The 25,958-nt window shown below is 44.1% G+C and overlaps 1 protein-coding gene and 2 long non-coding RNA genes across 7 annotated transcripts in view; all 3 read right to left on the reverse strand.

The window, feature by feature from the left end:
* Nucleotides 1–377: 377 nt before the first annotated feature.
* Nucleotides 378–6,062, reverse strand: LOC310664922. The gene is made up of 3 exons (XR_014505114.1): nucleotides 3,588–6,062; nucleotides 1,679–3,193; nucleotides 378–1,323 (listed from the first exon to the last, which is right to left on the reverse strand). It is a non-coding gene; the product is annotated as an uncharacterized lncRNA (long non-coding RNA).
* Nucleotides 6,063–6,249: 187 nt separating this feature from the next.
* The window catches only part of RAPH1 (Ras association (RalGDS/AF-6) and pleckstrin homology domains 1), a 73,345-nt gene continuing 53,636 nt past the window's right edge, over nucleotides 6,250–25,958 (reverse strand). For 2 of the 5 annotated variants that reach the window (XM_083405813.1, XM_083405812.1), the window contains 10 exons: nucleotides 20,173–20,250; nucleotides 19,345–19,504; nucleotides 18,566–18,687; nucleotides 15,283–15,348; nucleotides 14,500–14,643; nucleotides 13,215–13,325; nucleotides 12,695–12,793; nucleotides 11,688–11,808; nucleotides 10,905–11,050; nucleotides 6,250–9,676 (listed from right to left, as the gene is read on the reverse strand). In XM_083405813.1, coding sequence (XP_083261939.1) covers nucleotides 7,691–9,676; nucleotides 10,905–11,050; nucleotides 11,688–11,808; nucleotides 12,695–12,793; nucleotides 13,215–13,325; nucleotides 14,500–14,643; nucleotides 15,283–15,348; nucleotides 18,566–18,687; nucleotides 19,345–19,504; nucleotides 20,173–20,250 — 3,033 coding nt within the window. In that variant the 3' untranslated portion in view covers nucleotides 6,250–7,690. The other 3 variants (XM_083405815.1, XM_083405814.1, XM_083405816.1) reach the window with 2 other exon arrangements.
* Nucleotides 20,701–22,074, reverse strand: LOC310665402. The gene is made up of 3 exons (XR_014505456.1): nucleotides 21,989–22,074; nucleotides 21,078–21,618; nucleotides 20,701–20,729 (listed from the first exon to the last, which is right to left on the reverse strand). It is a non-coding gene; the product is annotated as an uncharacterized lncRNA (long non-coding RNA).

Raw genomic sequence — 25,958 nt, forward strand, 5'->3', positions numbered from 1 at the left:
TCTATGTATTTGCAAAGGCAAGTTAGTTTTGTGTGCAGGCAGTTCTGCATTCAAGCCCTAGTTTTAAAAAGTGCTGGGAAAAGCCTTGACGCTGCTGCCAGACAATACTGGGCTAAATGGGCAAAGTAGTCTCACTTCATACTATGCCCTTGACCGTGCATGTTTTCAAGCACAAGGTGGAGCAAGAAGTATATTTTATTACCTAGATGTGAGGTCACTTTTTTCACTCAAACACAAAGGAGCCACGTAAGAGAAAGCCACTAGGATTTCTTTGCAATAAAGACCCAAGGATTCAAGACTGCAGCTAGAGGTTTCTTTTGCAGTTAGTTTACTTTTAAATAAAACTTAAACAGAAAATGTCACATGAGAACAGCGGACAAATTTAACTATATCTTTATTGACTTGTGCATATTCCATTGTAATGATTTCCGAGTACTTTGTCATTGAATGCATTTTTTTAATTTTTTTTCTCCCATGCTTAAAAAAAGTATATTTATACATATTTATAGAATATTTATATAGAACAAAGCTCTTCTCGACTGTAAATTACCACTTTCAATGAGATTTGCTTTCTTAAAGGGAAAGGAGATGGGGAGGCAGTCCCACTCTAAAGATAAAATGTGCAATTTCTTTATGTAAAGCAGTAAACATACGAATGTATTTAAGCACTTAGCACAAATCTGCACAGACAACATAATTGCTGCAATGTTGGTGTTTAACAGGTGCATAATCGGGACTCCTTACCACTATCGAATGCTTACCAATGCCTGCAAAACAAAGCTCAATTTCCCACAATTTACAATCGCACAGTAGGTGAAGCAGGAAAAAGCGGACAAATGACCCAATCCCATTTTCAAACGCATACTTTGTGAGAAGATGCTGCAGCACAGATCTTTATCCCGCCCCCCCCCCCCGGCCCTCTAAAAAGCGAAGCACATTCTGGTCCAGAGAGTCCAACATTTTTGTATTGGCCCCTGTAATAACGATGTAAATAGGCAGCAGAACCTGCTAGACGTAGATAGGCGTTTTGAGAAAACTACCACAGACTGTCCTGTTATCTCTTTGGTAGAAAGAAAACCCCAAATATTGGTTGCTGAGGGCATGCGTACAAAGATGCCCTGCCAAGCCCAAGGCGGTGAACCATATCATCACAGCAACTGGTACCAGCTTCTTGCTGGTTCAGTATTGCAGTTTGCATATATTTAAAGCCATCATGTAGAGCAGCTCTCTTGCCACAGCTGGGCAAGGACGTGATCTACTAGAAGGGCGTTCACAATTGATAGTGTCGGGCTCATAAATTCTACACCCCCCCCCCAATAGGTCCTAAATATAAAGGTAAAGGTAAGGTACCCCTGCCCGTACGGGCCAGTCTTGACAGACTCTAGGGTTGTGCGCCCATCTCACTCAAAGAGGCCGGGGGCCAGCGCTGTCCGAAGACACTTCCGGGTCACGTGGCTAGTGTGAAATCGCTGCTCTGGCGAGCCAGCGCAGCACACGGAAACGCCGTTTACCTTCCCGCTAGTAAGCGGTCCCTATTTATCTATTTGCACCCGGGAGTGCTTTCGAACTGCTAGGTTGGCAGGCGCTGGGACCGAACAACGGGAGCGCACCCCGCGACGGGGATTCGAACCACCGACCTTTTGATCGGCAAGCCCTAGGCGCTGAGGCTTTAACCCACAGCGCCACGCGCGTATTTAGGTCCTAAATATACAGGTTTGCAATGTGTAGCTGAATTTTGAATTTGCTTTAGTGGTGGGAAGGGGGGGGGGAGAGTAAAGCAGCATACAGATGTGTACATTACACACATTGAACAAGATTGCCACTGATCGCAGTGCTTTAAATATTCACTTTATGGTTATTGGGGGGGTTTTTTTTGGGGGAGGGAGTGGGCATAATGGTACACTCAAGCCTAAATCGGTTCCAGCACATCTAAAAGCCAAACTACACATGAAGCATGTAATCAGCAGAAGAAAAAGTACAAAATTGCTAGGTTGCCAGTGTGGGAAAACAAGGACCTCTCTGTCTCCTCCCTTCTCTAACCTCCCCCCCCCCCAAATGCTGCCTTGGGGCAGATGTGAGCTTAATGTTGGTTTTCCTGCACTCAACTAGTTAGCAAAGAGAAACAAGCACAGTTGGCAATTCTCCAGTTAAGGTGTGATCTGGCCCTACAAAGCCTTAATCAGCTTTTGAGATTAAGCAATACCTTTTCAAGTAGGTAACCATTAAAAAATAAATATAGGATACTTTTCTTATCCGGGCCAAAGGGTCTACAGAAGTACCTCACTATGTGTAAGAAGAAGCAGCAGTATGTACTTTTTACACTTGGGATTATAAAGTTAGGGTTATGTTAAAAATGTCCAAATGCATTTTGAACCAATCTATCCTTGGTACTCTTTAACTTGTAAGTGGTTTTTAAACATGAAATGGGATCGACATCTTTAAACACTAAAGGCGTTTAAGGCCAAGCGGTTGTCAAAAGCAGTGTGGCTAACCTCTTCTCAAATTTGCAGTTTGCTAATCAACAATGCAGACAAGAAAATGAAATGCAAGTAGAAACGAAAAAACAAACGCATTTGCACCACTGAAGTTTAAATAGGCGTGAATTCAGCTGATGTTGCTCAGAAAAGTCTTTTTGAGTTCCATCTACATGTCTGCCCATGCTGTGCTCACTGAATATTCCTGTCTTGTTTTTGAACCCTTCCCAAACTTTCAAGAATGTCTGCATGCCACATTCGACTTCCAAGGAGGTTTGTAAAGAAAATTGCAGCCTAGACACAGAGCATTGTGGTAGACCTGCAAACTCAATTTAAGACTCCGTAGGAACGACTCAAGCAATAGTGGGGAACCTGTGGCCTTTCATGTGGGGGTGGGCTCCCATCATAGAATTGTAGTTGAACGGGACGCCCCCCAAGGGTCATCTAGCCCAACGCTCTGCAATGCAGAAATCTCAGCTCAAGCATCCATGACAGATGGCCAATAGTCTGGGATAATAAGGCAGCCTGTAGCCCTAACATCTGGAGGCTCATAGGTTCCCCACCTATCTTAAGATAGCTTTATAAATTAAGGGAGGGAGACATTCAAGAAGAAACAATAGTTGCCGCTGCAAAGATTAGGACACCATCCAGGGCAAAGATGCAACTTGCCCTTTTCTGTTTACAAACGGAAGAGATTGTGTGAGGCCTATTAGGAGCTGCTCCAAAAATGAAGGGGAAATGTGTGTGCGTCCTATGGGGCGAATGCAGGCTTTCGCTGAAGCCTGGAGAGCGAGAGGGGTCGGTGCGCACTGACCCCTCTCGCTCTCCAGGCTTCAGGAGAGCCCCAGCGCCAGCCCCACAAGGTTGGGGGACAGAGGGAGGCGGAACGCCGCCATCCCGCTGTCTCCCGAAGTGGTTTGGAGGCTGATGGCGGGGAGACCCCGCCGCCAGCCCCACAAGCTCCGCTGTCCCCGGACCTGGTCTGAAGGCGGGCTGCGCTTCTCCCCGCTCCCGGCCCCACAAGAGCCTGGGGGGGGGGGAAATAATTTTTTTTCCTTTATTTTTTCTTTATTCCCCCCCCCCCAAAAAAAACCCATGGTGCGTCCTATGGGCCGGTGCGTCCTATCGGGTGAAAAATACGGTACCCCTCGCATCCACTGTAGGCAATTTAAAATCCCGGAGCACGGTTAACAGATAGAGTTGCTGGCAAAATGGCAAAGCAACACACAATTAGCAGGCTTACCTAACCTCAGAATGAGCACGGTTTTGAAAAAAGACCCATGGAGATAGTGCAGTCCTACATAATGTCAGAAGTAAGCCCCGCTGCATTCCATGGGACTTGATTCGAGGTAAGTGTGTAGAATTGCAGCATTAAATGACTGTAAGATGCACATACCATATTAGAATGTTTGTAAGCTGCACATACCATTAAGGTATAATAGCCGAATGCTGCATCCATAGCAGTGACCCGAGGAAGAATGACCGCTGGGAGAAGAAATGCAACAGTGCATCTGCAGGAGCACAAGCAGACCCCTTCATCTGCCCCAGCTGCAACAAAACATGTCTCATCACAGGTGCTGTAACCTTCCAACAGTTCACCCCCAAAAGTGCACTCCTACATCGTCTCCAGAGACAGACAGATGCCCATAAACACATCTGGAAAATATGTTCTACATTACCGTTTTTCAGAAGACACCAATGGGTAGCTAAAATGGTACCTTCTTACCCCTGCTTACTTGTGGGGTGGGGCACATTCTTTAATTTACCAGGGCACAAAAATTCTGAAAATGTCAATGTGGATCTTGGTCAGTTGTTTGCATTTAAGATGTTTCGTTAAAGCTGGGGAGAGAAATAACAGTACTTTCAAAGGCATTGGTTCTAAATTAACAAAAGGGGGCAGGGAAGTGATTGAATTAACTGACCTGGCTGCCCAAAGCAATCCCACACTCTCTTCTTAGCAAGCTTATGTACCTGGCTATGAGGTTGCTACTAGACATGGAACAAATCTGGCATATTCCTCGCACCTCCCAAATGAGGTGGGGTTTTCCCCCCTTTAGGCCAGCAAGTGGTCCGAGCAGCAACGGAAAGAATAAAGTTGAGCACCAAATGCATTGTAAGTAAAAAAATAACCACCGTTTGTTGTAAGACAAGCTAAAATGCTGCAATGTAAATGGTTAAGGACACTTTATAAGCACAAAAATAGAAGAAACGAAACTCTGAACACTTTGAAAGTTACAAAAAAAAGTGCCATCCGACAGCAGTGCTTTAAAAATGCACACAATGGTATATTATTGCTCAAGTAAACTATTCTAAAATAGGAAAACTGTGTCCAGGACACATTTGGGGAAGGGAAAACAAGCCGATTCAGCATCAGATGACATAGCACCATTTCTTTCTGCATTCAGGATCCTTCTAGGCCAAAAGCAAAAATGACTCTTAACTTTCTCCGGCTTTTTCTAGAGCGAAACGTCAAGCCTTCCAAATTACCCTAATTTGGATACCTTTCTACAAACAGAGCTCAGGCAGACGACAGTCTTTTTTTAAATAAATAAAAAAAAACACACACAAAGGCAAACGCCACCACCTCAGCCCCAGAAGCAACTAACTTCCGATGCCTAAGACAAGCTTACGATGGGCTAATCTTTGAGGTTTAAAAGGTGGCAAGCCCTTTAAAGACAAGTTCAGAGCAAATTATCGCTGTCCTTCTTAAACACACGCACTGCACTCATATGCAATTCAGTAATAGCCAATAATGAGAAAGTTTTACAATTTCTGTGTTGCATCGCACAGCAGATGCAATACTTGCTGCCTGGGCCTGCACATCACTTGAATGGTTTAAGCGGAACAAGCAATGCGCTGCTGGTACACTGGCTCAAGAGTGCACAGCACTAACCTTTGTTCAGCATGCTACCAACGAAACAAGCCATAGGCTGCTTGCTGTTGCACGCGAAACAATGCTCATGGTACGTTTCTCAACAAAAATCCAGCTGCTTAGCCAAGAAGGAGCCTACCATCACATTTTCCGCTTCTCTCCTAACCGTAAAAGCTGGCTTGCGCACAACAGCAAACCAGCGCCTGGTTTGGTTCCTCGCTGGCGTGCTAGCAAAAGGAAGAGCGAAGCACGGTCTCTCCAGCACACTGGTCCTTCATGTTAAGCCATAATTGAGACTGGTGTAAACGTAACGTGTGAGCTGCTTCAGAACTTCCTCGCCTGGTAAAAATTCTGATTAAATTCCAAAACGCACTACTTGAACTTAGGATAGCGCAGGTTCCTAGGACGAAGAGGTTTTTCGACTCGACTAGAGCATCACAGATGACGGGAGCCAAGACTTAGCTCTCATGCCATGACCAAATCGGGCGAAAGTGAATTGCGCCATGATCACCCTTTTGCTTTGTCCATTAACAAGCCATTCTGCCGCCCCCTGGGGTCACCTGTGTGTGAAGAAGCATTTCAACCACTTAAGCAACGCTTGCCCGCCCAGCTGTTGTGGAAACGGGGGTCATATTTGCACGTGCCCCTCTTCAGCCATTCAGAATGTACCGTATTTTTTGCTTTATAAGACTCACTTTTTCCCTCCTAAAAAGTAAGGGGAAATGTGTGTGCGTCTTATGGAGTGAATGCAGGCTGCGCAGCTATCCCAGAAGCCAGAACAGCAAGAGGGATCGCTGCTGTCACTGCGCAGCGATCCCTCTTGCTGTTCTGGCTTCTAAGATTCAGAATATATTTTATTCTTGTTTTCCTCCTCCAAAAACTAGGTGCGTCTTGTGGTCTGGTGCGTTTTATAGAGCAAAAAATACAGTATATGGGTGGGGGGAAGGGTGCCCAATTGGGTGAGCAAACCCCATTTTCTCCACACTTCAAGCAGGAAGGTTGAAGCGGGTTTGCAAGTGTGCTTTGCTGAACACGCTCGCAGCAGCCCGTTACCCAGAACCTCGTGCCATCCAACATCTGAGGGGCGGCCAACTCTTCTCCACAGATACATGTTTTGAACGTTGGGAGAGGGCTTGCGCTGAGCGTTAAGAGATGCGGGTGCGCTTGGGTCGTATGCAAGATGGCATCTTGGCAACCTGCCGAGTAGCACCAGAGCAAGGAGCTCGCGAACTTAGCCGAATTACACATGACGACTGGCACACCCAGAATGGTTCTGAACTGAGCTTGCAGATGCACCATTTCTGCTTAAATGCCAAACAGATCTCTAAATAAAAATGAGTAACATGGATTAGAAGAGTGTGTATTTATTCTAATTAAAAGCACGATCCCTTCAGAGAAAATCCCACTTGGTTCATTGCAAGTTGCTCCCTGGATTGGAGCCGGATCCTACACCTATTTAGTCACAAATATTTCTCCGCCGTGTTCCATGGGGCTTACACCTAAGTGCACAAAGGTGTAATAAAGGGCAGTGTCTTCTTAAGCGTTTTGATTAAATAAATCCTTTCCTTTCCCCTTAACAGTTCCAGAAGGGAATGTCTGTATTTTGAAGTCCAAATATATTTAACTCCAGGCCCACAATACAACACATCCCCTTTCCTATGTATGGATTTAATCTCAGTAGTATTACAACCAGAATGTTTTGGTAGATTGTTTCGGAGTTTTCAATCAACTGACAATGTACGAACGCCGATAGAATCTGTCAGTACCCTATACCCGTCACCGACTGGGAAAAATAGGTTTTTTTCTGATTAAAGTGCCTCCTATTATCTTCAATTTTTAAAAGGGCTTTTCTTTTAAGATGTGCCATCCAATTTCCGGTAATACACATATCGGTTGACTGAAACAAATAAATACAGATGTACAAAAACATTCTGGTTAGCCTCTATCATTGCAACAAAATACTTCACAATATATTATATACCTACATTTATAATACATGCACCAACATGTCTCACGTGACAGACAACAGATGTTTTCCTGAATTGCAGGAAAAAAGAAGTGTTTCAAAGATTTTGGTCCAATCCGTAAGAAGGATCTCAAAAGAGTTAGCCCGCCCCTTGCCCCAATAAACCAACTGCAAACAGAGAAATCTTTTGGACTGATTGTGAACCGAAACATGGCGCCCATAGCTTCTGTTCGCGTGTGTGTTGTGTGAGTGTGTGTGCGTGCGGGTACACACACACACACACACACACACACACACACACACAGAGCTATTAAGACAAGGAGCTTCACAAGTGTATCAGACATGTCATTTGTAGAGTTCACTGGCGGCCACTTACTATCACCAGTCTCGCGAGAGTTTGGTGTTTTGATCCCTCTTGGGAGGTGCTGGCGGTGGACCTCTCCGTAATGTTGCATAGCCCGATATGTGGCTGCCTCCAAAGTTGCTGCTCTTCTGCTTCTCCGTGAGAAGTTCCGGCGGGGGCGGGGGCAAAGCCATGTCATCCATGGTGGCCGTCGGCTCTGCCCTGGATATCCGGGCCGAGGAGAGGGAGCCGTGCCGCGTGATGGACTTGCGCTGCAGAGTCCTGTTCAGGTCGGCCAGGAACCCGGGCTGAACGCTAAGGCCAGACTTGGGCGAGGTGGGCACTTGCGGAGCCACGGCCGCTTGCGGAGCCGCGGCGGCCTGCGCTTCGGCCATTTCCGCCTGCGTGAGCCGGGTGCTGTCGTTGCGCTTGGGGCGGGTGGGGGGAGGAGCTTTCTTCCCCGACTGTTTGGACCACGGGGGCTGGGGCTGAGGGTTGACGACGGCCACTTTGGGAGAGGTGTTGCCCGAAAACACGGCGGGAATCTCGATGGGCGGCAGAGGGAGATCGATTTCGGGCGGCGGAGGGGGGAAGTCTGAATCCGACGGAGGGGAAGGAAACTCTTCCACGGTACCCTTCCCGGGCGCTCCTGTGGCAGGTGCCTTTGCGGAAATTCCCGCTTGCTGAAGTACAATAGGTAGATTGAGCTTTCCTGGCTTTGGGGGAGCTGCAGGGGGGAGCGGAGTCTCCTTCACAGGAGACCCCAAAGGCTCTGGCGGAGGTGCAAATTTGCTGACCAGGCTATCCACCGACGGTCTCTTTGATTCGTGGTACTCCGCTGAGCTGTTGGATTTTATGCTGGAGTTCCGCTGGGGAGTCGGTGGGGGTTTCTTTCCTCCCGGGCTAGACGTCTTGGTAGACTTCTTGACCGGGGAACCCCCTGCCTTGTCCGGCGTGGGAGACACCACCGCCGGAGCAGGGGAGGGCGGTGGAGGAAAGGCTAGGCTACTTTCAGGTGGCGGAGGAGGAAAGTCGGGAGATGGGACGGCGGTGGGCTGCCATTTCGGCTTGGCTTTGACTGCCGGAGGAGACTGCGGTGGCACATTCAGAGGGGTGGGCTTTAAAGGCTGAGGCTCTGAAGCCGGCATGGGAGGCGGAGGGAAGTGGCTGGCGATTTGCTTCACCACCGATGGCACAGGGGACTGCGGAGAGGGCGGAAGTTTGCCGGAGTAGCTCTGCTGCTTGGGCAAAGTGGGCGGGGGGAGAGGGCCTAGCGGGACAGGAGACAGGGGAACCTGCGGAGTTGCGAAACTGGGCTGCTTCTTCATCGCTGAAGGAACCAGGGCAGGGGCAGGCGGCGTGGGTTGCGCCGCGACAGGCGAGGCGGCTTTTGAGCTGCTCTGTGTAGGCAGAGTCATGGCAGGCTTAGGAGGGGCTTGGGGAGGCGGCGGAGCAGGCATAGGCGGGGGAGGCGGTGGCGTGGCAGGGGCCGCGGCTGGCGCCGGAGGAATATTCTGATGAATCTGGTGGATTTTGAGAGGAGGGGGAGGAGGGGGTGGCGGCGTGAACTGCGGCACTGACGGGATGGAGGGCACAGGCTTCATGAGCTGCGCCATAGCTGAGCCCGGGGTAGGGGGAGGTGGCGGGGGTGGCGGTGGAGGGACCACACCATTAGGGGGCACTGGGTTCTGGGGCTTTGCCGGTGGCAGGATTGGTGGTGGTTGCTGCATCATATGGGGGGGCTTGAAGAGAAGCCCCCCATGCTGAGAGGCGTTCTGCAGCCTTGTTATCGTGCTGTACTTCACAAACACGGTGGCTGAGCCGCCTCCCGATGACATGGACTGGCTGGGGAGGGGCGGGGGCGGAGGGGGTGGCGGTGGAGGAGGGGGTGGCGGAGGAGGGGGCGGGGGCGGAAGGGGAGGCGATGGCTGTGAAGCTGAATATAGGGGGGTCGCTTTGGCCTGCGGAGACAAAGCTGGTGGGACTGAAGTAAAGGGTCGGCTTATTGAGTCCATTCTAGCCTAAAAGGGAAGGGAATACAAAAAAACACCAAAATAAAATTCAAACATATATAGAAAGAGAAATGATTGTGAAAGTGCCTGCTATAAACTTAACTACTATGAATTACAAAAAGTTGAATAAAGTGCCGTATAACTGAGAGAGAAGGTTGGGTTGGTACTATGTGCAGAGGGACCCGCACAAAGTTCGCAATTGCGTTAGGGAAGACAAGATCTCTCATTGCTTTTAGAGCAGAATCCCTCACAACTGCCTAAGGTGGAAATATATATAGCCAAATTTGACGGGAGGGGAATGCAAGTGACCAAGCACTGATAATCAATACACAGAGTGAAAACCATCACGACTAACTATATCACAGAATAGGAAGGGGAGTCAAGGCATGCAGGGATTATTGCACGGGGGGGCGGGCGGGGGGGGGGAGGAAGAGGTCAAACAGAAGGCACCAAGAGTTCTGGTCAAGTTATTAAGGTGATTTACTTTGTGACAACTGGTAATAGATAATGGACCACCAAATGAACAATCCTATATTTTATGACTGTTTCTCCGTATTATGTGATTATTTGAGGGAAGCATTGTGAAACGATGGTTTCCTGCAATTTAGAGCTATGCATACCATTGCAAAGAGTACTGATCTGAAATTCAGCAAGCTATAGAACTCTTTTAAGATTCTTCATTCTGGGAAGAATTTTCCAGCAATATATGCTAAACCAGAACCATGACAGATTATTAATAAATTGGGGTGGGGGGTGCATGACATTGTCAAATTAGGGCACTAAAGTCTCAGGCACTTGTGGACTAATCAGTGTGCTTAAATATTAGATATCTCTTGAAAAAAGTTAGTCTGCATGATTTTGGTTGCATCATTCACCCAGGTTAATAGTTCAAACAAGGCCCCTGACCTTAACTCTACCCCTGCTTAAGTCATCACTGCAGTGGAGCTCTGAGCTGTTCCGGGTTTTGCATTTGCCACATGAGACTGCGAGGCAACAGGAAAACAAAACAAAACATAGCATAAAACATAGGGGAGCAAGCTGCGACATGAAGCAACTGTTACCATAATGGAATATTCCCAGAATGTATGAGGCTTGGCTGTTTCTCCAAATTTAATGGAGAATTCTTGGCTGCTTCCTTATGTAGGAATCATGGCTTACAAGCAAGGCCAATGTTACGCAATGGTGAAATTCATATCCTATCACGGTAATATAGTATTGTCTGTTGTATGATACTTACGCTAATTTTGCCAGACTCTTCCAGTTGGGTACCACGCTTCCAGGCCTCTGAGAAGATGGAGCTAACGATACTTTGAGAACGGACATGTCCTGTCTGGGTATCTGAAACTCCACTATCTGATTGATTAGAATGATTGGATTGAGATTCTGTGGAAAGAAATGCAGAACACACGTTGGGCATCAATGCAAAACCCATAAAAACATGTTTATTTGAGTGAATCACTCTCACATGTATAATTGACTCCATGTCATAGCTGTCAACTTACAGATTTGAAAATAAGGGACCAGCAGCCTCGAAAATAAGGACCAGCAGCCAAAATAAGGGATTTTCTGGGCGCAGGTATGTTCAACTTCTGAGCCCCTCTGAGCCAAAGGCAGAAAGCCCAGCCAGCAGCCAAATGAAGCCTCATCAATAAGGGACAGCAGCAGGACATGGCGCTGGGATAAGAGACTGTCCCACCAAATAAGGGACACTTGACAGCTATGCTCCATGTGTGAGCTGGAAGATACTCAATGGAATCGAACGCTTTCTCTGTTCATTTAACAACTGAAAACAGGACACAGGACTGAACAGAAGCCTATTTCATCTTGATGCTCTGGCAACAAGTCCCACAAACACTATCTCAATGTAATTATTTTTTAGTTCACGTTCTTCACATTTTAAAAGGTGTATGTTTCTGAATTAAATGGTAGGTCTCATTTTCAAGTCACCCAAGGGGTGTTTTTACAGTGAATCAAAACTTCTTAAAACATTTTATAGAAACAGAATGGTACTGAGGCTTACCTGGCAAACTAGATGAACTGGATCCAGACTTGATACTAGAACTGGAGAGGGATGTCCAGTCATATGCCGATTCTGTCCTTTTCAGGGCTTCTTGGTAGTTTACGTACAATTGTTTCCCATACTGAACAAAACAGAACAGGGAATGTGAACACTGCGTGATTCAAATCAACCCCATCCCTTTCATTCATTCATTTCATTCAAAGCTTATCAACCCCATCCCTTTCATTTCAGACTAGTGGGCTTGCTCCTGACAAAACCTACACTGTAAGATTAGCTGAAATTTTGTTTGGTGCCTGCTGGAGTCTTGGTTTCTTATTACCAATCTGCACTGAAAGCTAGAAACAGCTGCTCGCCTGATGGAATAACAAGTGCCATGAGGTGAAATTGGTAGTTCCAGCCAATAACTCTTCTAACACACCGAGTTACAATTCTCCAGACAACTACAGAGCTTTGCATATGAGGGTATAGGGAAAAATCAAGAAGGCACAGATGCCATCCCAAGCACGAAGTTCCATATGACATGGAATCCTAGGAAGAGGGTTACTTGTCAAAGGAGGAATGAAAATGTTAAAGAGGCTGGAAACGCTTCCGCGTGAAAATAAATGGTCACAGAATGCAGACTGAGTGATACCCAACTAGGTAATACTCAAGAGTAGACTCAGATTTCAAATCTAAGGGAGACTAAAGTTGGGCATCACCTATTAATTTGGACATACTTTTGGTTTAATGTGTTATACCAGCCTGGAAATGCATATTCTGATGACCAGCAGAGTAAATAATAACAGATAACTTTAAATTGTTACAACATTCCATTTTTATATAATCATATACTTTGTTATATGCTAGTAACAATTTTTAAAAGAATATATTTAAATCCGATTTTTAGAATCCCTGCCCTTAAAAACAGTGTCTATGTTTGGACATTAGCAACGCCCATTCTGTGTTTATACTTTCCAACTCTTATGGTATGGCAGCTATTGGGAGAGGAGCAGAGAACTGGAACATACCTTAGCGATACGGATGCCATTGACCCACTGATGTAGGGTTCTGATATCATCACAACACAAATATTTAATATATTGCGACTTCTTCTGAATCTGAGGATGCTGCAAGAGAAACATTTGGCGCAGTCAGGGTGAACCGAATTTAAAAATAACAACCTTAACCTTACAGCATTAAGACTACTCCTAGGGACGCAGAACAGTCATGTTCAAAGACTTTGCAGTTGCGATAGCAAAAAGTGAGGAATGCATCCTTTGAATGCTAGGGTTCATATTTCTGCACTGAAGCTGTTGACAGAAACTGCTGCAAAATATGATTAAGAACTTGCCGCCTTCTCTCAAAGGCAAATGAAAACAGGATCTGATGGAGAGTGTGTCAAATCAATACTGGCCTTTTTTTGCGTTTCATGCAGAAATGGGCAACACGCAGCACACAAGGTACAAGAAGCCTTCCAACAACTAGTCTGTGGCCTTTTCCCCTTCCCCTTTTCATTTCTCATATTGACAGCTACCACTCAACACTTACTTTAAGTACTAAACAATAGTCTGTAGGGGCTTTATACTTATTCCGATAGTCTTGGCCGTAGTAAACATTTACATGGTCCAGCTGAAGGAAGCATACAAGATCCCGAGAGACCTATAAAAAGAAACACATACGGTCATGGACGTAGAAACCCTCAAATCATTTTACCATAACTCTTTCAAAGTTACCTCCTGTGTAACTTTCAGGTTAATGTAAACACAAGGAACTACTCTCAGTAGGCAACTAGAATAAAACAAATTAACCCAAGATAGGAATAAAAACATTAGTACTATATAATCAGCAGAATGGAAAATGTTACAAGATCAAAGTGGAACAATTTTCTAGGCTCTCTCAACTATGAAAAGAACTTCAAATTAGATTAAAATGTTCCCAAAATTAAAAAAACAATGTCTTCGTGATGTACACTAAGTCACTATTGACAATTTTAAGCACATAAAAAATATATATATTTCAACTGTGATATGCTAACGGAACCCAACAGGACATCAAGAAAAGCATGGGTGTTAAAATATTACCAGAAAGGGGACATAAAGATTTCTTTATCAGGTGGTGATTAATATTAAATAGATATTTTCATCATTATTGGGAGCGTTTTCATTCAAAAACTGAGTCCACCATAAAGGTAAAGGTAAAGGTACCCCTGCCCGTATGGGCCAGTCTTGACAGACTTTAGGGTTGTGCGCCCATCTCACTTAAGAGGCCAGGGGCCAGCGCTGTCCGGAGACACTTCCGGGTCACGTGGCCAGCGTGACAAAGCCGCATCTGGCGAGCCAGCGCAGCACACGGAAACGCCGTTTACCTTCCCGCCAGTAAGCGGTCCCTATTTATCTACTTGCACCCGGAGGTGCTTTCGAACTGCTAGGTTGGCAGGCGCTGGGACCGAGCAATGGGAGCGCACCCCGCCGCGGGGATTTGAACCGCCGACCATGCGATCAGCAAGTCCTAGGCACTGAGGTTTTACCCACAGCGCCACCCAAGAGCTGGGAATTATGGGTAGGACTCTTCTAACGGACCCCATCAGTGGAAGCCCCCTATGCAAGGACCTCCGCTTGTGCAATGGGGCTTTCCCCCTTTCCTCCCCGGGAAATCGGCTTGGGAGAGTGGGGAGGAACCCTCAGAACAGTGTGGGAGAGGAAGAGAAGGGGGATCATTTTATCTGGCAGGCTCCAAACTTGAGCCAATGGGAGTGGCAAACTGGGATGTCAGGGTTTTGAAAAGACGACAGTGGCACGAGTCTTAAAAACAGTTTTAGAAGCAGAAGAGTCACCTTCGCCTTTCCTTTGGGAACATAGTAGATTCCAGAAGCACGCAGAAGAAAATAGCGCTTCTTCCAAGATTTTTTGCCATCATCCTTCAGCCACAAGACACCCTCAATTTCTGGCACCGTTACCGAGCTTCCGCAAAAACACTCCTGAAATAGAAAGTTCACATAGATTTGAAGAGAACGTTCTGCAGTCGCAGGGATATTTCTTCCAACACACATTAGCTAACCTTGAATCTTCAGCCTTTTTGTCCTCTTATTTAGCCCACTTATTTCAGCTCTATCCTGGCCCTCATTACTGACTTGACCAATGGATTTAGATTATGAGCTCTGTAAGGTAAAGGTAAAGGGACCCCTGACCATTAGGCCCAGTCGTGGCCGACTCTGGGGTTGCGGCGCTCATCTCGCTTTACTGGCCAAGGGAGCTTCCGGGTCATGTGGCCAGCACGACTAAGCCGCTTCTGGCGAACCAGAGCAGCACACGGAAACAGCGTTTAGCTTCCTGCTGCAGTGGTACCTATTGATCTACTTGCAATTTGACATGCTTTTGAATTGCTAGGTTGGCAGGAGCAGGGACCGAGCAACCGGAGCTCACCCCGTCATGTGGATTTGAACCGCCAACCTTCTGATCGGCAAGTCCAAGGCTCTGTGGTTTAACCCACAGCGCCACCCGCGTCCCTATGAGCTTTGTAGGCAGGACTTAAGATTCCTTCACCCTTCTTGCATAGCAATAAATGAAAAGCAGCAGTAGCAAAACAGCCACCACATCAATAATGTGGAAAGTCTCACCTCCAGTAGTACTTCCTTGTTCCTGTCTGCCATTTCGGAGGTTTCTCTTTTCCCTAGAAGATAATTCTGTAAGAGAGGGATTGAGACTTCAGCTGAAGCACTTAGAATTCAGAAATGTAATCATCATGATATCCCTAGAAGGGTGCCGTTTCTGAGAATAACTTCTCCAGGTTTCCACAAAAAACCCCCTATAAACCAGGTAGGTGTGTGTGTGTGTGTGTGTGTGTGTATATATATATATAGAGAGAGAGAGAGAGTACTTTCACTCTCTTCTGGATTCGATCCAGATAACTGAATCTACATGTGACTTGGTTAAATATACAATTCTGTAAAACCAAACGTTTATTCCCTTGGAGTCTTGCACAAGGTATCTATGAAGCCTTTGATTGAAGTAATTAGGATGGGACTGGGCATCAAAGTTGTTGGAATATTGGGGTGGGTGGGGAATCTATGGAATATTTATGACAATCAAGATAAGCAATTTGGATTCAAAACCAATCTGCAGCATGGGACAAAGCAGAGATATCTCTTGTTTATCTTGCCACAGAACCAAGCGGAAGAAGGCTGAAGCAGAACCGGTCCATGAAATCAACATTATGAAGGAACAAATTCTTTTTGTGGGGGGACGCATATGATGTCCAGACCTATTAAAACACCTCTCAAACTCAGAAAGGAGTCAGTTTATTTTTAAAAAGGTTGCTGGGCTTCGAATCAACTTTACTAAATCTGAAGTCATGTTTTTTAACATTCCACTCCATTTAAGCTCCAAAGAGATTTATCTGATATGCTGTTAATCCCTACACGTTACCATAATTTTCACCATTTGCATTCAAATATCTATAAATGTAAACAAAGTTGCTTTTATGGCAAACCGTGAAAAAGGATGGGAAAACTTGGTAGCATTTGAGAAAAACCGCCCTTCCTTAAACAACTCTGTTTATTTCAAATGCTCCTTACAACAGATAAAGAAATTGCAAAAAAAAAAGTACACCAGTATGCGTTTGGCTCAAGAATACCCCAAATTTTGAAGGCTCTTATATACAAGCCAGCAAGTGAAGAGGACTGGGGAATGTCCAATAGCTCTCTTTTGTAAGACTAAACATATAAGTCACATGGCTCCCATTGTGGCTGAGGACAGACAATGGGTAAAATTGGAGTCTGGGGAGGCTGCCAGGGCTCTGCTTTTTGTTCACTCATTTTACGAACATAAATTTCAATCCTCAGAGTGGTTAAATAAGAGATTTGCAAAAGTAATGCTTAAAGTTCCGTCAAAGAGAACTGTCGTTTTAGTCCCAGAGATCATCCCCTCTTTTTCAACAGACATAGACTCTGGTGCTCCAAGATTTTATAAATGGTCTGCGTCTTTTACGAGAAAGGTGCTGCAGAAGAGATCAAAGAGGCAAGAAGTCACACCATTTTCATGGCTTCCTTGGGGACAGATTTGAACCTTCTTGGTGAAACCAAATGTTAGGCAATGTGCAATAATAAACTTGTCCAGATTTGAAAGACTGTTTTTTAAAAAGTTTTTTTTTTGAATTTTTATTTTAAGTAATACAAAAGAATACAAAGAAGAAAAAAGGAAACAAAAAGAAATATAAATAAACCAATATATAACATTACATACATAACACCCACCACCCACCCTTGACTCCCCTCTACCACGTCCTGATTTCTATTATATATTATATTAAATATTAACATTGCATTCCTTATCTAAATTATCTTTCATGTCTCCTTCCAAACTTCATTCTTCTTTTAAACTCTACAATCTTAATCTATGCATATCAACATATTCTTTTGTGAACAGTGTTTTTCTATATATTCTTCAAAGCATTTCTATTCTGATCTTAGCTTTTGGTTTGACTGTGACCTTATGGCTGCTGTTAATTTTGCCAATTGTATATAATCACTCATTGTACATATCCAATCCACTTTGGAGGGAACTGTTTTGCTTTTCCATTTACTGGCTAGTACTGTTCTGGCAGCTGCTGTAGCGTATAAAAAAATTTACTTTCTTTTCTTGTGGGATATCTTTTCCCAATAGTCCCAATAGGTAAGCTTCGGGTTTCTTTTCTATAGGGCTCCTAAGCATCGTTTTTGTTTCTTCATGTATAGTATCCAAAAAACTTTTTACTTTTTACAGTGGTACCTCTAGATACGAACGGGATCCGTTCTGGAGCTCCGTTCGCACCTAGAGTTAAAAGTAACTAGCGCCGGTGCGTTTATGCGCGCACACGCGTGTCGCTTTTCGCTGCTTCTGCGCATGTGCGTGACATCATTTTGAGCATCTGCACATGCGCAAGCGGCGAAACCAGGAAGTCACGGGCTCCGTTACTTCCGGGTTGCCGCGGAGCACAACTCGAACGTGCACAACTCGAAGCGTATTCAACCCAAGGTATGACTGTGCTTGAAAGATTGTTAACTGATTATACCTCAAGCTCAAAGAGTCATGTTTCAAATATTTACTGATCACTATTAAATTCTGAAAGTTCAGGGGGGCTAGACAAATCTGGGAACATGACTTGGGTATCCAAACAGATGAAGCATATTGGACTCTGGTCTTTTGTTAGAATATTGTGGGACTTTATTGACTTTATACCAATACAGTGGTACCTTGGGTTACAGACGCTTCAGGTTACAGACTCTGGTAACCCAGAAATAGTACCTCGGGTTAAGAACTTGCTTCAGGATGAGAACAGAAATTGTGTGGCGGCGGCGCGGCAGCAGCAGCAGGAGGCCCCGTTAGCTAAAGTGGTGCTTCAGGTTAAGAACAGTTTCAGGTTAAGAACAGACCTCCAGAACGAATTACCGTATTTTTTGCACCATAACACTCACTTTTTTCCTCCTAGAAAGTAAGGGGAAATGTCTGTGCGGGTTATGGAGGGAATGCCTGCGGGTGGCATGCCTACGGATTTTCCTCCTCTAAAAACTACGTGCGTGTTATGGTTGGGTGCGTGTTATAGAGCGAAAAATATGGTAAGTTCTTAACCTGAGGTACCACAGTAGAACACAGGAAGGGAATCTTCCCCAGAATATGGTCATTTATGGACTATTTAGCAAAGTAGGCCCATCCCCCCTGCTTTTCATAGTTAAAAATGAATGTAACAGCCACACGACTGAGAAATGTATATGCAGAGGTTTATTCTGTGTATGTATTTCAGTTAAACTTTATTAAAGAGAGATATTTCCACTACTGTGTGTATAATTTGTGTTTCATATATTAAAATATAGTAAGTGTCAGAAAGGTGCTCAGATGCAGGGGGGGGGGAAGCAATAGACTCACCTGGGGATTTTTGAAAAGTGCATATTTTTCTATACGTTCTACAAACATAAGTTTATTTTGACTGTCTCTTGTCCAGTTGAGGAGGTTTTCTACCAAGTTTTCATGGTCTTCAAAGATTCTCTCTGCGTAATAAACAAATCACATAATAAATATTCTAAGCTATAAACACAGGAGTGGGGGTTTTTTTGGTGGGGGGGGTGTCAATGGTTTGCTGACTCATGACAAAAAGCAGTAATGACATGCTTAAATATATCTGATATATATGTGTCATCATTAGCCAGGAATCCTGCTTATCAGGACATGCAAACGTGGGCAATATAAACAAACGATGATTGTAATCCTATTTAATTTAAGCCAGCAAGACTCCTGAAGAGGATTACCGAAATCAGTAGTAAGATAGTCCCTGCCCTTGGGCCTATAATCTAAAAATGGGGTTTACAGACTTAGGAAGAGCAATGGAACGGGGTTTGTTTTCTTGACTTTTTTGCCATAGTATTTTCCACATGCAATTATGAGGAATAGCCACATTAAGCGCATCCAGTAATTCCATAGGTTTTTACTAAGAGATCACAAAAAGTACAACGTCAGGCCCTTCACTAAAAGTCTTAGATCCCTGAGACGTTGTAACACATAGTTTGGAAGCTGAAAACTCAAATACCTGAGATTGTGAATACAGAGCAAGTTAGCAAAGAGTTCTAAAACAGGACCACGTATCGGTAAAATTCTGCATCCGCTCGGAGCAAGAGACAGGAAGAAGCTGTATTTCAAGCTTTACTAACCCATTTGTAATTCTGAGATGGTTTCTACCAAAGACCAGTCTAAGCTAAAACCACAGTGGGACTTGTCCATTAAGTTGTCCAGCACTTGTCTTACTGTCTGTCGTTCATCGACCATCATTGTTTTGGAGCTGTCATCTGACATGTGGACTCTGATTACAAGCTGTATGTAGACAGAAGGAGACGGAGTTAAATCAGCCAGACAGAAGTTGAAAACAGAAAAGTAAATGCTAACATGTTCATGTTGACGTTTTTCTAATTAGTCCTATGTTGTTATCAATTAGCTTTAAAAGGCTATAAAATGGCAATCTGAATTAACCTTGCAACTAGCCAACATTTTTGGCTTAATAAGTTGCTATTCTGTGAATAACACCAATTCTCCTGTTGATTTCAGTGGAATTCAAGAGCAAGTTAAGTAACTGCAAACTAAGAAAGACGTCAAGTCAAAAATTCATGGAATTACACGCATTTCCTTACTGTTATCTCTCAGTAAAACAAGATAACAAGCTAGCTTGCGCCTTTTTAGTTTTCATTTTGTAGACATACTACAGTGGTACTTGGTTGCAAAATGTGTTAAAATTTAAGACATCTTTAGGGACTCCCCTTTACACTACTCTATTCAGAATTTGAGAACTAATCAACTAGGATGTGATACAAATGCAAACCAGATGAGAATATCACGCTAGAAAAATACACGATGTTGTGAATACAACCACAGGGGAAAATATTTATACCATATGTATGCATTCCTCAACAGGGAACAAACATTTCAAAACAGACCTCCACAATATATCAAGACTGACTTTGGATAATGCAAGAACTATAGTTTACCTTTTTAACTTGTGCTTCTTTAATCTTCTCTAAAGCAACCCTGATCTTTTCAGCCTTTAGCTTAGCAGCCTGTTCCTCCTGTGGGAGAAGAAAAGTTTGTTTAACCAACACTAAGCAAAGCTTAAACCACTGAAAAACCTTTGAATACTGATTACCCAGAGGCAGCAATCACTCAACTAAAACAGTATGATAACGTCTAGTACAGGCACAGGCAAACTCAGCCCTTCAGATGTTTTGAGACTATAATTCCCATCATCCCTGACCACTGGTCCTGTTAGCTAGGGATGATGGGAGTTGTAGTCCCAAAACATCTGGAGGGCTGAGTTTGCCTATGCCTGCTATAGTGGAACCACTTAAAACAAACTACTATTTGTCATTTCCTTAACTCACCATTTTTCTCACCTGGTATTTTCATTATTTTTTATGCTTCTTATCCTATTCTTACTATTGCAGCACCCTCCAACAATACCCAGCTACAAGTTCTTTAATGGTTCTTCCATCTATATATAAAGAACATGGAATCCTACTAAGAGTTTTCCTGTTTCAAAATTACTTTTCTCTACTGTGAATAAGGGACGCGGGTGGCGCTGTGGGTAAAACCTCAGCGCCTAGGACTTGCCGATCACATGGTCGGCGGTTCGAATCCCCACAGTGGGGTGCACTCCCGTCGTTCGGTCCCAGCGCCTGCCAACCTAGCAGTTCGAAAGCATGTCAAAGTGCAAGTAGATAAATAGATACCACTCCGGCAGGAAGGTAAACGGCGTTCCGTGTGCTGCGCTGGCTCGCCGGAGCAGCTTTGTCACGCTGGCCACGTGACCCGGAAGTGTCTGCGGCCTATAGAGTGAGATGAGCGCACAACCCTAGAGTCTGGCAAGACTGGCCCGTACGGGCAGGGGTACCTTTACCTTTACTGTGAATGATACCACCAACACAAATTCATCATTCCCTTCTTGATAAAAAGACATGTGCCATTCAAGTTAGTTTCACCTGACCTAAGCAGCTGCACATTTTTCTACGCAGTGGCATTTGTGCTGCGCATTTCATCCTCCCGAGAAAGCTCTTCTATATATGGATTTTCTCCTAGTCACATGTAGCTACATTCAGCATCGTCATTTTCAGTCTGTTCTACAAAAAGCGGTGAAAAAGGCAACAGCTGCTAACAGCAACGGCCTTGGTTCACCAGCATTACAACCATCTTCAATGAAAGTAACAAGTAAGATGATAACAGCAATAATAAATGAGGCCTGAAACGTTATTTGAATAGCCACTTAAGCAAGACACAAAGAAGGTTATTAAGCTGGTTTAAGGACCTTCCTTAGATGGTTTCATGCAGCTTGAAAAGTAAAACCGGAGTGGAACTTTTGAAGTATAACTCTTGCAAGCATCTAAATGTTGTTGCCTTTGGGGGGGGGGGGGTGATGGGGTGATTTAAACACCCAGGAACAACTGTAGGTAAAGGTAAAGGGACCCCTGACCATTAGGTCCAGTCGTGGCCGACTCTGGGGTTGCGGCGCTCATCTCGCTTTATTGGCCGAGGGAACCGGCGTACAGTTTCCGGGTCATGTGGCCAGCATGACTAAGCCGCTTCTGGCGAACCAGAGCAGCGCACGGAAACACCGTTTACCTTCCCACCGGAGTGGTACCTATTTATCTACTTGCACTCTGATGTGCTTTTGAACTGCTAGGTGGGCAGGAGCAGGGCCGGAGCAACAGGAGCTCACCCCGTCGCGGGGATTTGAACCGCCAACCTTCTGATCTGCAAGTCCTAGGCTCTGCGGCTTAACCCACAGCGCCACCCACGTCCCTAGGGAACAACTGTAGTCCTCCCTTAACTCACTTAAATACCCACGGTTTCACATTGGTTGTAGGGTCATATTTTCATTTGGTCTCAAACTATATAGCTATTGGCCGTCCTATCTAGGAAGTCAAACCCAGTTAGATCGGCTCTTGCACATGACAAGTTATAGCTTATAACCAGTAACTATTTCAAGAGACTGTTATGATTAGATTAGACTGGCCTACTTTTGCATGTCTCCTTTTCTTCTGTCTACTAATAACACAAGCAAAAAGCCATTAGAAGGACCAGCGGCTTTACACAGAAAAAGACAAGGCTATAAATGGAAGCAAATATTGAAGGTTAGCAACTTAATTATGAAAGGTTGGAAGCACTGGCAAGACAGAGAGAACTTATAAAAAGCTTATGCTTATTTTCCGATTTCCATTAAAAAGAGCCCCATAAGCCACCTCTCAAAATATGTACTAAAACACACGTGCTGCAAATGCAAAGCTTCCTGAGACAAGGGACTTATTGGAAAGTTCAGTCCTGGAGCCTTGAATTGAAACAGAGGGAGGCTCAAATTCTATGCTGAGTGCCAGGAGGCACACAAAACTTGAAATGAGGTGGACCAGGCAGCAACTTTTCCTTAGCAAATAAGAATTATAGCCCACTGTACGATTTGCAGCATATGTAGAAATGTACGCACACCTGATCTGCACAAGCAGACCAAACTGTGCTTTCGAAAAGGCAGCTACACGTCTGCTAAATGATTTGAGGAGCCCAGCTGACAACTGGGAAAAGTGTCAAATAAGGAGCACTCCAGCTGAAGGGTCAAGTCTTTTATCTCCCAGTTCATTCAATGAGAAATATTTTTTAAGAACGGTTGCAAATAAAGAAAACCAAGCCTTCCATCTTGAGACAATTTACTGAATCCTATACAGTGGTGCCCCGCAAGACGAATGCCCCGGAAGACGAAAAACTCGCAAGACGAAAGAGTTTTCCGTTTTCTGAGGTGCTTCGCAAGACGGAACGTCTTGTGCCTTTTTTTTTTAAACCGCCAATGCATTCCTATGGGAAACCGTCAATACACATTGGTGCTTCGCAAGACGAAAAAACTTGTAGAATGAAAAAACTCGCAGAACGAATTAATTTCGTCTTGCGGGGCACCGCTGTAATGAGTTGCTACAAGAAAAGTTAACACGGCATTTAGCAACCAGCAAGCCATGCCACACACAAAAACTGCCTCCCAACTGGTTTACAGCACTGAGCACAACCCACAAATCAGAGAATGGCAAGCACCTTAAAAACGAATCGACAGTGGGTGGCATATAACAGGACTGGTGGGCTCTGCCGTTATTTGAGAAAGAGAAGATACAAAAATTGGTGCGACCACTCCTCTTTTGGGACCCACATGCTGGCATGACTTCTGGCTTTTTGCCTAAAATAAGTCTCCACGTCAATTAACATGGTGGGTAGGGTGAAAGCAGGTCACATGCTGAACTGCCTCTTAAATCTGGATAAATTCCAGTTCTTCATTCTGCACCTCAGATGATCTTTGGGGGGAATGATACTGTCAATTTTTTGAAGACATAAATTTCTTTAAAATTGTTGTAGGGTTTTTAAACAAACTCTATTTTATTGTTTTTAACTGTTTCAAATTATGCTTTATTTTATTTTAAACTGTATTCAATTAATACAATTAATTTATGCCCTGGGCTCCTTGTGGAGGAAGGTTAGGATACAGTTTTAATATAAATCAATAAACTTGCTTTGTGCTTACTAGGACCAGTGAAATGTATTTCATGGTTTAGAAAGATGGAAAGTGTTTTGAAAGAAGGTACTGTAGAAGTAAAACCAAAGTGTAAGCATTATCACTAACAAGTGTGCAGGCCAAATAGCACACCCACCCCAGTCAGATCAGGGCCTCCACAATGCCTCAAGTTGCTTGCATATTCTTCTGTCCCTTTTAGCTCTATGTTTTTCTATATATGAGTGTTCACCTAGCTTTTCAAGAAGCAAGGCTGTCCAAGTCAGTAGAGTGCTGAAGATCTCTGATTATTATTATTTATTTAAAATGTTAAAGCACAGTAGTGGAAGAGTTTTTAAAAAGTTACAAACTTTTTAAGGTTCAAATGTACATTGCTTAACGAAAAGCAATCACCCAGAAATCTTCGGAACTCTGCTGGCAGTTTTAGATCCCCCTTCATAGTGTACAGAAAATGGGAGAGCTTCATTTCATCATTTCAGAGTGGCTTCAAACTTGCACGACAGTTTGAAGTCCAGAGACCACAGAGCAATTCAAACACATTGGATTTTTTTTTTTAAAAAATGCAGATACAGTGGTACCTCTGGTTGTGAATGGGATCCGTTCCGAAGCCCCGTTCGCAACCTGAGCAGAACGCAACCCGCATCTGCGGGTCCTGATTTGCCGCGTCTGCGCATGCGGCGAAACCCAGAAGTAACCCGTTCCGTTACTTCCGGGTTGCTGCGGGATGCAACCTGAAAACGCTCAACCTGAAGCGTCTTTAACCCGAGGTATGACTGTATACATGAAAGCCCAAGAATGGGATCCATGCACACCCCTACTAAAAAGCACCCTGTTTTGCAGTATTCTCCCCTAACTAAGCTAAGAAAAAACTTCCAACTCCAGAATTGTGCTTGCAGTTTTGTAAACCAAAACTTACTAAAGATGCCAAAATATGTCAAAAGGTCTCTTTTATCCTTTGGCCAAGTTATTTCTTAGGCACTGAGATGCAAGAATGAACAATGTAAATATATGTCTAATTACTACTTATGCAGGGATGCTTTCCAAGTTCTTTTATTAGCATGGCTTGTGCTAAACAGTGCCAAAATCAAAGCAACTATGAAATCTGTTCCATGAATCGAAATGGAATTGAGCCTCATTTCTCATCTACCAAAACTGAGTGTGAAGTTTAGGGGAGGTTCACAACCAGCTGTGATTGTAGGGCAAGGGTAGCCCGCAGAGAGCCCCTCGTGTGTTGCTGGATTCCAACTCTCATCAATCCAAGCCAGCATGGACAACACTCAGGGATGATGGGAGATGCATTCCAACATCTAGAGGGAACCTGGTTGACTAATCTGGTCCAGGGAACCAGCACTTAAAAAAAAAAAAAAAAATGAAAACTTCTACTGGCCTAGCAGAAGCCCCTTGGTTTAACTCTATGCCAGAGCTTTCCAAACTTTGCATGTCGATGACACACTTTTAAAAGACATGCATCATTTTATGACACAGTAATTCAGTTTTACTAGCAAACCGGAGCTTAAACAAACCCCTTTCCACCCCTGGGAGGAGCACAGGGACCATCCGTGTGACATACCTACACAGTGCAAATGACACATTAACATGTTGTGACACACAGTCTGGAAAGCTCTGCTTTATGCCGTTCTTTGGATACTGCCCATTAACTATAAATGGCTGATAATTCAAAAGATCTGATATTCAATACAAAGCTATTAATTCTACAATGGACTGTTAACTTCTATTCTGCTGCTCCAAACTTTCTTCTTAGATGATACTACACAGTATTTTCTCTTGAAACAGATCCAACTCTTTAGGGGTGCATGGTTACAGGTAGCCAGTTACGACTTTATTATTTTACCAACTCAGAAAACACAGGACATAAAACTCCATCACTAGAAGGTAATGTTTTTAAAAAATAATAGTTCAATTTACAACATTGTTAAAATAGATGCCATAAATAATTGCTTCTAGGCATATATTCAAAAGAGAAAATGCTTCTTAAACATAGGAGGCTTCCACAGCAAACTAGCAGCTTAGTGAATCAACATTTTCATTGAGCTTTCTTTTTTCTTTTTTTTTTACTCCATAGGCATGCAAGAACAAGCATTGAAATGTTTTGTTAAAACACAGTTTTAAACTGTGCCACTACTTAAGTTGCATGGGTTAAAAAAAGAAAGATTTCTGAACCAGAGATTGTGAAGTAGCAGAAAATGACTTTTGTTCTGGACTGCTAGTTCAATTTGCTAC

The sequence above is a fragment of the Podarcis tiliguerta genome, assembly GCF_965153285.1.
Source record: "Podarcis tiliguerta genome assembly, chromosome: 1".
In the NCBI taxonomy this organism is placed as follows: Eukaryota; Metazoa; Chordata; class Lepidosauria; order Squamata; family Lacertidae; genus Podarcis; species Podarcis tiliguerta.